The 15444-nt window shown below is 39.2% G+C and overlaps 1 protein-coding gene across 1 annotated transcript in view; it reads right to left on the bottom strand.

Annotated features, from left to right (window-relative positions):
- Positions 1-2200: 2200 nt before the first annotated feature.
- Positions 2201-15444, bottom strand: part of LOC117291393 (ras-related and estrogen-regulated growth inhibitor-like) — a 62969-nt gene continuing 49725 nt past the window's right edge. Inside the window, exons 3-4 of the mRNA XM_033773045.1 lie at positions 6051-6124; positions 2201-3865 (exon numbers count right to left, since the gene is read on the bottom strand). Of these exons, the coding sequence (XP_033628936.1) occupies positions 3425-3865; positions 6051-6124 (515 nt within the window). The 3' untranslated portion in view covers positions 2201-3424. The remainder of the gene's footprint in view (positions 3866-6050; positions 6125-15444) is intronic.

Raw genomic sequence — 15444 nt, 5'->3', positions numbered from 1 at the left:
TACTTCGGGTTATATCTCACTGGTCGTGTGAAACAAATTAAAAAGTAATGCTCAGCAGAATTTTAATTCCTGACATATTTCATTCCCTCATAACACGTTAAATTTTGATTTTTTTTTATATGTCCCTTTATTAGCGGCGATCGGTACAAAAAAAACTTTCGAAATATTAAATATGTCCACAAAAAAATATGAAATGTCAGCTTAGTTGTAAATTATAAAGTTCCTGAGATTAAACAGGGTTTGCATGAATGAAGTTCAAATCTCTGAATATCAACAAGCATCCGGACTTACACTATACACACTGACACCCGCAATCCATTCGTCTCAAAAAGCTATAATATTAATTTTGCTGTGTTTTATTCATTATCATAATAATAGACAATAAACCCATGTGTCGACCTACATACAGGTCTAGATATATATATTATACACAATATTCATATTATATACAGTTTTTATAAATAAATCTCATACAAAACGCAACAAATTGAAGACCCTTTTCAAGTATCACAAAGGCCCACGTTTTCCATCTAAATCCAGTGTGGAAAAAAAAAACATGGCGTCTGCTTTGCTTGAGCCATCCGGCCGAGGCTTCTCCCAATCACAGTCAATTACTTGAAACTCTCTTTCCCTCTCTCTCTACATCCCTTTCTCTCGAGACGTGGCGACGATTATGTGCAAAGAAAGCAACCAGGTGTAATAACAGTAACATCCCGAGACGGATGTCAACGTCATTCATTCGTGCGTGCATCGCTTCAAGCAGTATTTGAATGGTTCGAGATTCACAGGTGAAATGTATACAATGTACACCCACGTATACCCTGTCAAAAATGTGCATTAATGACGCGTGTATTCAATCCATTGCGAAAGTGCGTTCAAAGGGAAGGGGTGTTTAATTGTATTGACAGGTTATTGTCTGCTCTTGAATTACTGTTTGGAAACTGTTGTGTGGTTTCCAGTTGGTTTAATGGCGCGGTATCCAAAAGCAAATATAATGGTATGTTGTTGTGAACGAAACATGGTTCGAAACCATACAGTGGAACAAACGCAATCAGCCTGCGTGTTTGCTCTTTAATTTGGTTGAAAGGAAGGTAGAGTTATACCTAAATGACTGAAACACATACGTCATCACATACGTCATCGAATGATGTGTGCTTTTTAGAGGTTAATAAACGCATCTTACCTTTTCTCAGTCTTCTCTTGTAAGAAAATCTACGAACACACGCATCCGGGACTAAATAACGTGCGATGCAAAAAAATTGCCCGAGTGCGCCCTCCATGGGCTGCTTTCAAGCTTAGTAATTTATGGTGGATTTTTTGTCTCTCTCTCAGAGTGTGTCCCTAGTGAATCTGCACTACTAATAAAAGACTCGCATTACATTTTGCTATCAATTTGTTGGGACTCTGATGTACCTTATCAGCAGTACTGTTATTCTTAATGATGGGATCTGACCATTTCACATCTAGCCCGATCAGTAAAGTACGGCTTCTTAAATATTGACGTTGATTATTTTCCAAAGAAAAGAAGCAAAATCGGATGGTCACACCATCTTAAATGAAACAAAGATCTTCATTCTTGTACCTATGTTTTCAGCATGTGAAAGAGACCATCGTCGTTTTGGAGCAACATAGTTGACTTAAAAGCACATGACACCTTTGGTAACACATGTATTGTCTAAGACCAATATTCTCACTTGGTGTAGGCCTATCCCGATCATACGCATAAAATAACAAATCTGTGAAATATTGGACTCAATTGGTAATTGAAGTTGCAAGAGAATAATGAAAGGAAAAACACTCTTGTCGCACAAATTTTCGTGCTTTCAGATGTCTCAAAAAGGCTTCAGGCCTGAAGTCTTTAATAATTTGAGTGAGAAATTACCTCTTTCTTGAAAACTATGTTACTTCAGAGGGAGCCGTTTCTCACAATGTTGTATACTATACCAACAGCTCTCTCTCTTGCTTGTTACCCAAGTCAGTTGTTATGCTAACAATTATTTTGAGTAGTTACCAATAGTGTCCAGAGCCTTTAAGACATTGTATTCTATACCGAAACTGTAATGGTGACTTTCGACACCTGTCTAGTATCTGCATCATCGAGGTTTAATTGCATAATACAAACTAAATGGGAGACTTTTGGGACGCTTGGTGGAAGCTTACTTACCAGGTAAAATCCATTGTTATCGGTAATGTGCGCATGCTCAGAACTACGTAAACAATGGAAATTTACCTGGTAAGTCTGCTGCCACCTAGCGTTCCAAAGTCTCCCATTGACATTGGATATTGATTTACAGAATATTGCACGTACTGTTAAAATTTGGCTCGGTGATGTGATACTCTCGGTGTATTATGTTTGGAGGCTACGGCTACAGCTACGACTGTGGCTAAGGGTGTTGCTAAGGACATCCTGTACTTCAATGATTGATGACGCAACGATCAATTTGTAGCCGTAGCCACCAAATCGGACATAGCGTAATAACATAGGCTCTTTTCGAAACCACGGTTTGTTTGCAGGCTCCTCCGCCTGATTAAAGCCCCGTAAGGATAGCGCACGTTTTCTGAATAACTGATGGTGCCCAAGCCCAAGCTCAAGTCGGGGTTTCGAAAAGAGCCATAGTTTTGCCCTTTACGGCAACATGAGTTCTGGCTTTCAGCTGCTGGTCGAGCATTCTAACTAACTCTACTCATAGCAAAGTGATCATGACCAGTCACACACGGAACTTGACCAAACTTTGATAAGGCATATTATGTTGTGCGTTCAAAAAGAGAGATTGATTTTCCCGCCAAGATGACCGACTTTACACTATGGCGTCAAGTGGGAGCTATCTATCTATAGGCATACTTCGACGTGGTTACAATTTTTGTGAACATGATCTCCACAAATGTTACAAAAAGGTACAGCATTAACAAAAGGGTATGGCGTACGTATGCGTTATCAGCTTTGCATATTCACAAAGATGAAATGGTAGAAACTTGAGAATAACTTTACTACTGGTCTGGCAGCCCGACAGCAATATTGTCCATTATTATTAAAAAGGCAGTTGTTCTTAAACAAGTAACACAAGTTTGAATAAGATGTCTCTACGATGTGATTCTGATATCTTGATATCCAAAACATACTACTGTAGTTACATAAAATATCTACTGCTAGAAGCCGGGAAAAGCCGGGAAGCCGGGCCGTGATTTAGCATATCTACACTCGGGCCACGGGCTTCATTCTTCGTTGATTACAGATTGCTGGATTGGCAGGACATTTTGACTGGTCACATTCTGGAAAATTATTTTGTTTTGAACAAAATCTTACAATTTGTATAATAGATATAATTAATGTACAATATATAACTGTGATACACCGATTTGACGCATTTCATGTGTCATGTGTAAACGTCACTGGCAAGTACAATTTGGTTATCGTCAATAATCGTCATGGGAGCGAGATTTTACGAGATCTTCTCGGTGAGCCAAACATGGCTTGCATGACCTTGTTAGCCACATTGCGGGTTACGCTGCTCCTCCGTCGTTTAACCTGCAATTTGTTCTTCGTAGCTTCGTAAACTTCCTTCAGCAAAACCAGGAACGCCTCACGCACTTCCGTGTACCCGTCCGCTGCCGACACCTCAAAAAAGAAGCACCCGTATTCCTCCGCCAGGTCTCGACCCTCATCGACCATGATCTCCCGCCGATGCTCTAAGTCGGCTTTGTTTCCTATGATGGCAATGGGTACAGAACACGGAGACTTTGCAAGTTGTATGTGCTTGATTTGTGTTTCCACTTCTCTGAAGGTAGTTCGGTTACACACGCTGTATACGATCACAAAAGCATTTGCCCAACGTAAATGCGAGTCCCTCTCTGTCAGTTGCTCTCCCTGAGGGTTAAATAAACAGAGTACGGGTGTTAAAAAGTGACATATTTCATTTAAAAACAATATTTAAAAGGTAAGAAGAGAGTGTGTGTTATTTGGTTTGCAGTAACACCATGTAATTACATCTACTTTGCGGTGTAGGTTGTCATTCCGAGAACTGAAGATTGATCTCTTGCAAAAGGAACACAAACCCCATATTATATTCTGTGTGAAAGAAAATTGATCTTGTTAAAAACATTTCTTTTGAAAATGGACTTGATACGGACTAGGTACACAGTTGTATAATTGAAGTACAATGCACAACGTTCAAAACTTCTCTTCGTGCCCTTCGTGCATGGTGCACTGCCACACAACTGTTTTTGGAAAGCTTGATCGCGAAATGGTAGACCAACCATGTTTGGAAATCACTCAACCGCGGTTTAGTGGTTAGACTGCCGGACTTGTTATCACAAGGTTGGGGTTAGAACCCTACCAAGCTAACCGCTGATTCCACAATGACCACAATACGTATTATTAGTCGTCGAATGACCGAATTAAAATTTCTTGATTTGTGCTTTTTATAATCATAGACGTTAAACCAATGCTTGTTTGAGACAGATTGGTTTAGTGTTTATGTCTTCTTGTGCGAGTTTGCCGAGTTCCAAAGTTGGGAAGATCATCTAAACACAGCTTTCAAAATATTGTGAAATGTTGTGAATAATTAATGGTTTATTTAATCTGAATAAAAAACATCAAAAGGTCGACAACATTCAAATTGCGCCTCGCAAATAAAGCATTTGATGTGTCATTATTTTTGGATCTCTTCTCACAAGACGGTCATGCAAAAGTTCAAAGTGTCCAAAAGATAAGCTTAGATTTTAAGATGAAAAAAAGGTCGTTAACCATGACATGCTCAATGTCTGAGAGATGAAAGAGAGTTTGTGACTTGCATGCCGGGGGAAGACGGTGGAGTATTCGAGGCAATTTATCACAGTGGATTTATGCACCCGAACCCTGGGCAATGAGAGGGGTAACACGATATGCATTCAATCTACAAGACAAATCCGTAAAATCGAATAGATACGCTGGGCTCAAGACCGTAAAATCCTCCAACTGATCTGTGATGTTGTCTCCAATAAACCGTTTTTATGCTCCTGTTTAATTTAAATATGACAGATTGAGCTTCCGTTCTCAAGGAAACTTGAGATTTTCGTTTCAAAGATTTAAACTAACAAAATAACAGAAGGTAGTTTCTTACGATGTGTGTAGCTTTATCAACCGGACAAAAATAGGCTTACACGCGAACGTGAGTGGCAAAACTACTGTGTGCTATTTTGTTTCATCCAAACAAATCTTGATTGTAAAAACACAAGGACAAAAATACAGCAGTAAGATGGCAAAGGTTTTTACTTATTAATATAGGTTTCCTCGGTCAAATTCAGTAAATGAGCAGCCAATTTCATTTTCATGCGTTCGAATTAAAGCTGTTTGCGTGTCAATTTCAGAATTCGGTCATTCAAATTCGTTTTGAGTCGAGTCAAATTCCTGTAGCACTCTGGTTAATTTAGCGAATCGGCATTCTTGTTCGTGACACACACACCTCAAGAAGCGTCTGCGAATTTGAATGCTTCTCTGATGAATTTTTAAATTGAATAATTTATTTTGTTAAATCTAATGACGCAACATGACACTTGACAAATCATAAAACAAAATCGAATTACCCTTTGCAGTAGCATTCGATTTCGCGCGAAATAGAATAGCTTGGTGGTTAAATTGGCTGCTCATTTTGCCTAAATTGACCGAGAAAACCTATATTTGTGTTCACTTGATTTGTGTATGGATTCTGATAAAAGTTGTCATGTGTACAGTAGCCTAGGTTCCAACAATTCGGTGAGTTATGTTCGAAGCTTTGCATGGTGTGGAATAGTGTGGATCGTAAGAAAAACTGGTATCTAAAAATCTGGTATTTAGCAAACTTGCGGGTACAACAATCAATACAACTTAAGTGTGGGTTCTCTGAGACGAATCGGTGGTGGACTGTGATCTCTACGTTTCGGACGGTAGGCGTATCCGTCTTGAAGACGAGCAGAGTCGAGACAACACCGGTTCTTCTCAGAACCAAAACTTCTCACGATGAGTTTTACGCATACAAATATTGTACACGCATGATTACTACTACGGTTTTTATTAACACTTCAGTTGTTTATACCTTGGGACATGTGTCAAGAACCTCCATATAAACTGGCACTTCGTTGTGCACCACGGTCTGTCGATAGAGAAGATCTGCAAAATGTGAACAAAATGTGGAAAAAAAGATGTCCATTATTAGACAGTTCATTGTGAAGAGAGATAAAGATATAAGGGCCTTGTCACACACGACAACCAACTGCAATGCATGCTACTGTTATGGGACTACTTTTCGTATGATGGCGTAGTAATATTATGAATACTAATTAAGTACGGGGTATAGTACTTATACCAGGGCGCGGCCTATGATCGCCAGTAGCCGTTAGCCTGGTCTGGGAGGTTGGAGTCTCCGTCTTTAATTTAGCTAAGTTTCGTAAGTTAAGTTATTAAACAAAGCTATTGTGTTCTCCAATAAGAAGTCTCACTAGCCTGGTTTATTTGAAGTTGTGTACTAGTATCCCGGTAGGCTGACAAAGCCATAATACTACATGACCGCTGTGGCAGCACTTGATTCATTTTTAAACATTGTCTTACAGTCCACAAGAGAAATAGTTGAACATTGAAATGTGAATGGCTTTTCTTTTCGGAGATTGCCTGGAACTGGTTGCATGGACTAGTTATTAAATTTATATAGCGCCCTCAAGTATCTATGCCAAAAGGAATGATTGTAAGCATAATTGTCTATCAAAACAATTAATATAACTTATACGAAAAATGAAAAGTGAAACAAAGTATCTAAATTTTAATTGTAATATCTAGAGTCTAATCGCACATGACGGAATGCATCAGGGCAACAAATTCATGCGCCCGTCCTCATTAAAATTTAAAATTTTAATCAGCGTTGATTCAATAGAATGCCAATGATGCGTTGAGTTGGTCTATGGGGGATTTTAATTTAGCTGTGCTGTCATGGCAACGCAATTCTCCTGCTGATGTTTCCCCTTGAAAATATCTGGATCGTGCAGGGAGGAGCGCTATTGTGTCGTGCATGATTGCAGCAAAAATCATCAATTATTGTCCATGTATCGTCAACGACCAAACGCTTGTTATTAATTATGAGGTGCTTCCATTGTATTAACTATTATATATATAAAATGAATAGGGTATAGATGGCGATAGCTTTTGATCCAAACCGGACCTTCTTCAGAGGCATAAAACAAGTACAAACAAAAGCATATCCATTTATAGCAAAAAGAGGAGCAAAGGATTAAGGGAAGGTATTCAGAAAAAAGCGGGAAATTTACAACCGATCAAAATTACCAATTTATAAACAATTTATAAAGCCATCTCACTCAAAGGGACTGGACACTATGTCTACTGATCTGTGTCCATAGGGGTCGATTTTATAAAGAGTTAGGACTAGTCTAACTTTAGGACTAGTTGAGATGCTTAAAACGTTTGGCTAGTCCAAAGTTAGGACGAGTAACTAGTTCAAACTCCAGATAACTAGTCTTAACTCTTTGTGAAATCCACCCCGTATCTTTAAAGACACTGGACACTATTGGTAACTGTCAAAGACCAGTCTTCTCACTTGGTGTATCTCAATATATGCAGAAAATAACAAGCCTGTGAAAATTTGAGCTCAATTGGTCGTCAAAGTTGCGAGATAATTATGAAAGAAAAAACACCCTTGTCACACGAAGTTGTGTGCTTTCAGATGCTTGATTTCGAGACCTCAATTAATTCTAAATTTGAGGTCTCGAAATCAAATTCGTGGAAAATTACTTGTTTCTCAAAAACTACGTTACTTCAGAGGGAGCTGATTCTCACAGTGTTTTATACTATCAACAGTTCTCCATTGCTCGTTACCAAGTATAAGGTTTTATGCAAATAATTATTTTTAGTAAATACCAATAGTGTCCACTGCCTTTAATACTATGTTATTTTAATAAGGCGCTTGATCACATCCAGGTGCGCTCAGTAGTTTCCCCCTGCAAGGATGTGTAGCTACGTTTTGAAGCATGATACTAAGCCCTTTTCGAAATGACTGGATTTGGCTTGGGATTCGGCTCAGGCTAGCTTGGCGGTTAGTTTGACAATGTGCGTGCTTTGCGTATACGCGCCGAGGGTTTCAGACGAGAGGACGGAGCCTGAAGCCAAATCCAAAGCCGACGCCGTGGTTCCGAAAAAGGCCTATAATTCCTTCATAGCGGAAGATCGCGAAGGCCGCGTTGTCATAAGACAATATTGATATAAGAACATAAGTATGTTTAGGTCTGGGTTTTAATATTGTTTATTCTGTCAGGATTGCTGCTGATGATCACGCCCCCAATCAGTCAATAATTTGTCGTGTTGTAACTTAATCAGATACCTGTATCTTGATGTATAGCGTATTGGTTTACAGTGTTATATTTAAAGGCAGTGTACACTATTGGTAATTACTCAAAATAATTATTAGCATAAAACCTTACTTGGTAACGAGCAATGGAGAGCTGTTGATAGTATAAAACACTGTGAGAATCAGCTCCCTCTGAAGTAAAACGTAGTTTTTGAGAAACAAGTAATTTTCCACGAATTTGATTTCGAGACCTCAGATTTAGAATTTGAGGTTTCGAAATCAAGCATCTGAAAGCACACAACTTCGTGTGACAAGGGTGTTTTTTCTTTCTTTATAATCTTGCAACTTCGACGACCAATTGAGCTCAAATTTTCACAGGCTTGTTATTTTCTGCATATTATGTTGAGATACACCAAGTGAGAAGACTATTCTTAGAAAGTTACCAATAGTGTCCAGTGTCTTTAATTGTGATTATCTTAACCATACATTCAATATGATAAAATATCTGGGGGAAAAATACACATTCCAATATGCATTACTCGTGGCATTACAGCAATAAATGTACAATTTTTAAAGGCACTTGACACGTTTGGTAATTGTCAAAAATAAAATGGCAAGGCACTTTTTACTACTAGATCAATCCCTTAAAATAAAGCACTATTGACATTTAATTCTACCAAATCAAGTCTCTACGTGCGTTTATGCCACAACCACCCCCAGAGCTGGACGTGTTCCTGATGAACCTTAATACGCCGCATTAAGGCCAGTGGAATAGGCCGGTAATCCTGGTAAATCCAACTCTAATCCGTGACTGACTCTCCACATGTTAGAAGAGCCAGTGGCAAGAAAGCTTCCTTGTATTGCTTGTACATTTCCTCGGGAAAAGCGAGCACTACCGCGGTAAAAACTGTCGCCACTAATTTCTGAATAAAATAACACTAAAACGACTAATAGGGTTTTCTTGTATACCGTATACTGCCCTTGATTTCTGTCAATCAAAACCATACAAGATTTGTGCGGAAATTGCAGTCCTGGTCCCTAATGGTGGTCTTATGAGCATTACGTTTTGGTGATTGATGTTGCATTTGCCCAATTCACCAGACGTCGTAGTCACAATTATCTCGAGTAAGCCTTTTTGAAACAGGCTTCTTACACGTGACGTCACAAGACCCAAACAGCGCCCTCACTGAGGCTGGCAGTTGTGCGCGGCGTGTACACGAGTGCACGTTACCATCGTTTGACATCAGTAATGGCGGCCACTGCAAGACTGTGCAGACAAGAGCAAGTTCAAGTGCGCACCATGGTTAACTAAGGGTTGACTATTTTGACTCGGAATCCAGGCTTGTCAACCTTTGGTTGACTGACTATTTTGGTCGACCATTTGGAATCAGCCCGGCCCATGGTTTCTTCACTGGTCCCGATAGTTCAATGCTAACGCGTGTAAAGCTCAGTAGTAGGGAACCAATGGCGCTACATCGAAAATGCATAAGACATCGGAGTGTTGAATACTGTGGTACCGATGGTTGACTAGACTTCCAAACGAGTCGTTAGAGTAAGTGCGGCACTGCGCATGTACGTTGCTGGTCAGTGGTTGACTAAACGCGCGCACTCGAACTTGCTCATAGTCTTGGCCCTTTTTTAGTGGTCTGACTGATGTTGTATCTATCAATTCACCTGACGTCATCATGACACTAATCTTGGTCGCGCCATTTTGCAATTGTCAACGCCCTTGTTTGTTTTGTGTAGTACACATTGTAGGTGACACGGCGTTTACCATAACTTTCACATCACGTGCAATCGACTCTCAGAATGGCGATCGTGGCAACAGACAGGGGCGTACCGTGCATCCTCGCTACGACCAAGCAAGGCATTCTGGAAACGGAAAGAACACGGCGCATCGAGATCGTACACCTATGGAAACGAGGTTGAGGGGCGTCTGACACCAGTGCAAGTAATCGAGAGTCAATAGAGGTGATGACAAACAACAAATTAGGCATCATAATGCGGGCTATGATTATTCACCAAAGTAACCATGTGGCCATGGCCACACGTATCAGTTCTTCATTTCAAAACTCGTTCTGAGCGTTCATAATGTATAAACCCTATGGCAACTGATTCAGTCTACAGATCAGATAATTACTGCTACACAATGCCTAGTTCCACACGACGTGCAAAAAAAACCCCCAAACATTCTCTCTCCATTCGGATGTGTGATCATGCAGCACCAAAAGAAACCTTGCCATGCGCCAAAAATTAATCAAAATTAGCTGATTCCATCCAGGGTTCTCCCCGCGGTGTATCGGGAAGAGAAGTGCAATCGTATAAGGGGGAAAAAAAGTGTAGCGTCCCGGCTCGCTTCCTTTGTGGAGGCCGCCTCCTTTTTTTTTACGAAAAAAAGGATACACTTTTTAACGATCTCAGACGACTGAGGAATAGCCTAGCCGGTTGTCTTTAAACATATGTTGGGCGGTCATTTTGTAAAAAGAGGAAGACAAAAAAAAATTTTTTCTTTTCAAAAAGGCTGACGCTAAGCATATTTTTTTAAATTCATGGCCTAACGAGCTGATGAGACAATACGTCAAGTAAAGCTCGACTGATTTTTTTAATCTCAGAAAGTCAGGACTGCCGTGACTCCACTTGATTGAGTTTTCCAGGAGTAACCAAATTAAATCTTGCCCCCTTAACATTCAAACAATTCCCAGCCACCAAAGACTTGAATTTCGCTCTTCAATAGATCCGCTGCCTTCTCCTTCCTTTCTCAATCGATGTGTTTTTAGAATCTTGAAAGTTGATAAGGCAGAGGGGGTTCTCAGGTATTGAAATCAAACCCAATGAAACTAAATGCAGGAATCTTAACCATTTGTAATAACTGCAATGATGAGTGATGGAACATTCTACTCATTGACGTGAACGATTCCCTTTAAAGGTTGGGTCGTAGTAGTTAAATAATGAGCCCGAAAAAAGGGAAAGTGTAATATCCGAAAGCTTAAAGGCTCTGGACACTACTGGTAATTACTCAAAATAATTATTACCACAAAACCTTACTTGGTAACGAGTAATGGGGAGAGGTTGATAGTATAGAACATTGTGAGAAACGGCTCCCTCTGAAGTGGAGTAGTTTTCGAGAAAGAAGTAATTTTCCACGAATTTGATTTCGAGACCTCAGATTTAGAACTTCGACGACCAATTGAGCTCAAATTTTTACAGGTTTGTTATTGTATGCATATGTTGAGATACAGCAAGTGGGAAGACTGGTCTTTGACAATTACCAACAGTGTCCAGGGTCTTTAAAGGCACTGGACACTCTTGGTAACTACTCAAAATATTTGTTAGCATAAAATCTTGCTTGGTATTCGAGCAATGGAGAGCTGTTGATATAGTATAAAACATTGTGAGAAACGGCTCCCTCGGAAGTAACGTAGTCTTCGAGAAAGAAGTAAATTCTCAGTAAAATATTGATTGATATCGACACCTCACACGTGAGGTCTCGAAATCAAGCATCTGATAGCATGCACACAACTTCGTGTAAGGGTGTTTTTTCTTCCATTACTCGCAACTTCGACGAACAATTGTGTTCAAATGTTCACAGGTTTGTTATTTTATGCATAATGTGAGATACACCAAGTGAGAAGACAGGTCTATGACATTTTACCAAAGGTATCCAATGTCTTTAAGCGGAGGGTATATCATTTTTGGACTTTGGTAATTACTCAACAAAAAATGTAACCATAAAACTACTTAGTAAAGATGATTGGAGAGCTGTTGATAAGAAAATAATGTGTTTAGAAACGACACTAATTTAAGTATTGTTTTAGAGACAAAGGTAATTTTTTTTCACATACAAAAATTTTATCTGAGAAAGGCATTCGAAAACAAAAACAAAAAACTCCAAACAAGGTTTTTATTTATTTATTATTTTCTTGTAACTTCAATGACCCAAAACCTGAATCTTGTTGTTGTATGCATGATGAGGGGAAGCACCAAGTGAGGATACTGGGCCCAAATTCATGGCTCTGCTTACCGTAAGCACAGAATCGGCGCTTACGTAAGCAGGGAATTCTGTGCTTACAGCAAGCGTATTTCACGGGTTAGCGGCGAATTTTGACTTCTGCGCTTGCGTACTCCACGTTATTAGGCATTCTACGCTTACAAGGCTAGCGCAGAAATTCGGCGCTTGCACGTAAGCGGGGAATCGTGATCGTAAGCGCAGAATTCGGCGGTAAGCAGAGCCATGAAATTGGGCCCTGGTCGTTGACCGAAAGTATACCATGTTTTTAAGTGTTATAAAGATGGTAATGGTAGTAAAGCACCCTATGAAATTGTTTCGTCTAAAATGCACCCGTTGATTGTAAATTAGTATAAACATTTCAGTAAGAGAACGATTGAACGAACCATTTCTCAGAATTCTGAGGGTTGGTGCTCGTTAGCGATTGCTGCAGCCAGAAATGCGGTTGGTACCCGTTGTAACCTCGCTTCGACGTTCTTGAGAAAAATGTTTTTTTTTTTTTTTTTTTTTTTTTTTTTTTTTGGGGGGGGGGGGGTGTTTTCCCAACAAGGAAACACTGTATTTGATCTTTCACATGTGACTTATTGTAATAATTCTTGATAAATTTGCCAATAAATCAGCATTGACAGAAACCAATCTATGACCCTGTAAAATCATAAACGCAACACTGAAATAAATAAATACTCAAAAACACTAAAGTAGAACCGGGACAAATAATCAGGGTTAACCCCATCCGTCATAAATGATTCCAAAGTCAGTCTTTACGATCATGTCAAGCAATTGGACACACACAAAAACAACCCTAAACCCAGCTTTCTTGAACAAACAACCGTATTGTAGCTTTTACAGTCCTTGAGGGCGACAGATAGATAAAGGATTGGATTGAGTGTCTTCCTCCTAAACAATGTGAGACCATCCCTTTAAAAAAACATCAACCGATTCACTTGCCTCGTGCGTAGTTTACGACAAATCCAACTTTCAACAAAAGTCACTTAACACTTGCATCCGTTTTGAGCGACAGAAATTGTTCACGGCAAGAGTTAAGCCAGTATATGACCTAGGTTTAACCCGTATACAAGTGTACAATTTATTTACTACTTTAAATTATTGAACTCTCCATGTTTGAACATTCCTCCATGGTTTACAGACAGTGGACATATTGGTAATTTTCAAGACCAGTCTTCTCACGTGGTGTATCTCAACATATGCATAAAATCATAAACCTGTGAAAATTTGAGCTCAATCGGTCGTCGAAGTTGCGAAATAATAATAAAAGAAAACACACCCTTGTCACACGAAGAATGCTTTTAGATGCTTGATTTCGACACCTCAATTATTCTAAATCTGAGGTCTCGAAATCAAATTCGTGGACAATTACTTCTTTCTCGAAAACTACTCCACTCCAGAAGGAGCCGTTTCTCACAATGTTTTATACCATCAACCTCTCCCCATTACTCATTACCAAGAAAGGTCTTATGCTAATAATTATTTTGAGTAATTACCAAGAGTGTCCACTGCCTTTAAAGTAGTCTGTGACGTCAAGGCAATGCTTTCGTATCAGTACTTTTATATGCAAAGTGTGATATTATTAGACAAGTTGTATTTACAAATTTTACACATTGGAGGATCAGAATAATGTTCAAGGTTTAAGTAGCATAGAGCCACCACTTTTTATATGGAATTTCAGAGTTCAAATATTTAGTTTAGTCGCTGCCTTTCTCATTTTGCAAGTCTAGCAGAAAAACAGTGCCTTAAAGCGCAGCGTGCCACCATGTAATCCTTTTGGAACACACAAAAAGGGAGAGTCACAATATTGCTATGACACTAGTCCAAATAAAAACAAAAAACAGTTGATCGTCCCCTCCCTCATCCCTTTTTGAGGCCTCATCCCTCTTTTTTCAGAAAGAAAAATACAAGCTTTCTGTGTTTTTCTCAATAAACTTTTTAACCTTTAAGAATATGTAACTACATAAAGTAAGTGGTGATTTTAACCTGAAGAATTGGTAGCCAATTTGAACTAAAATTCTTGGTAGCCACCTTTGAAAGATATAAAAAATAAAAAATAAAAAGGCCCTCATCCTCCTCTTTTTGGAAATCCCCGGACGACTAACTGGTATTTTCTGTTGCTTGGCCTTACAAGGCCTCAGGCCACCTACTAATCCGGATAATCCTCTTGTCTAAGGATTAGCTGGCTTGAAAGGGAAATAAGAAAAAATGGCTTTGAACAATTTCGAAAAGAGTATGACTTTGAACATTTCAACTTGATAAACCTGCCCTTGGGTGCGATATCATACGTAGGCCTACTATAGATTAAAAACTCTATCAAAGAAACTTTCTTCAAACCAGCGACCGTGGTTTTAGTTCAAGGGTGCCCTTGAGTTATGCTCTGTGTCACTGCATGGTATTAAAAAGGCAAGACTTCCGCATTGATGAAATATTGAAAACAAGGCTTTAAGACACACTGGTTCAGAGAAAATGTAACCTTCGTACTTGGAAATGGCACAATGCTCCAAGTGGAAGTCTTCCGATTTCCAAAAATCTATCCCGCGGTAGTAGTCTCCGAATTCCGGAAATTATACTCAGCGATAGGAGTAGGAATGAAGAATATATAAGAGCAAGACAAGTTCTCAAAAGAACATTATCTACCCAGCAAGTAATATACACATGGTGTTACCGCAAACTGTATACACAAATTGAGGATTTTTAAATTATTTTTATGAAAACCAAAAATGTATGGATCCGTACGTCGTAGGTTGTAAGTCAGTTACCCGGCCGATTCAAATAAAAGGCGACAGGGACACATAAATCACACTTTGTTTTAAAGTAGACGGTTTTAAAGTAGATGGTTCTTGAATTCGTCACTTCGATGTACAATAATATTTAAACAACAGTGTGAACTGAATAATTTTTGTTTCATGACTACTGGATGCAACCGTCTTTTGGTTTGTATTCGCGGGAAACTCGTGCTATTCAGTCGTGGGTCCTTTAGTTTACTTTTTTTTAACGATAGGAACTTCTTATAATTTTGGAAGAGGCAGGCGGACATGTTCATCCGTATGGACCGTAACACGTATGGACGAGGTAACAAGAAAACTACCCAATTTCGTGGCATGCTTGTGTGGATCATTGTAT

This window comes from Asterias rubens, chromosome 6 (assembly GCF_902459465.1).
Source record: "Asterias rubens chromosome 6, eAstRub1.3, whole genome shotgun sequence".
Taxonomy (NCBI): Eukaryota; Metazoa; Echinodermata; class Asteroidea; order Forcipulatida; family Asteriidae; genus Asterias; species Asterias rubens.
The sequence above is the reverse complement of the archived record's forward strand: the minus strand, read 5'-3'. Positions and strand labels throughout refer to the sequence as shown.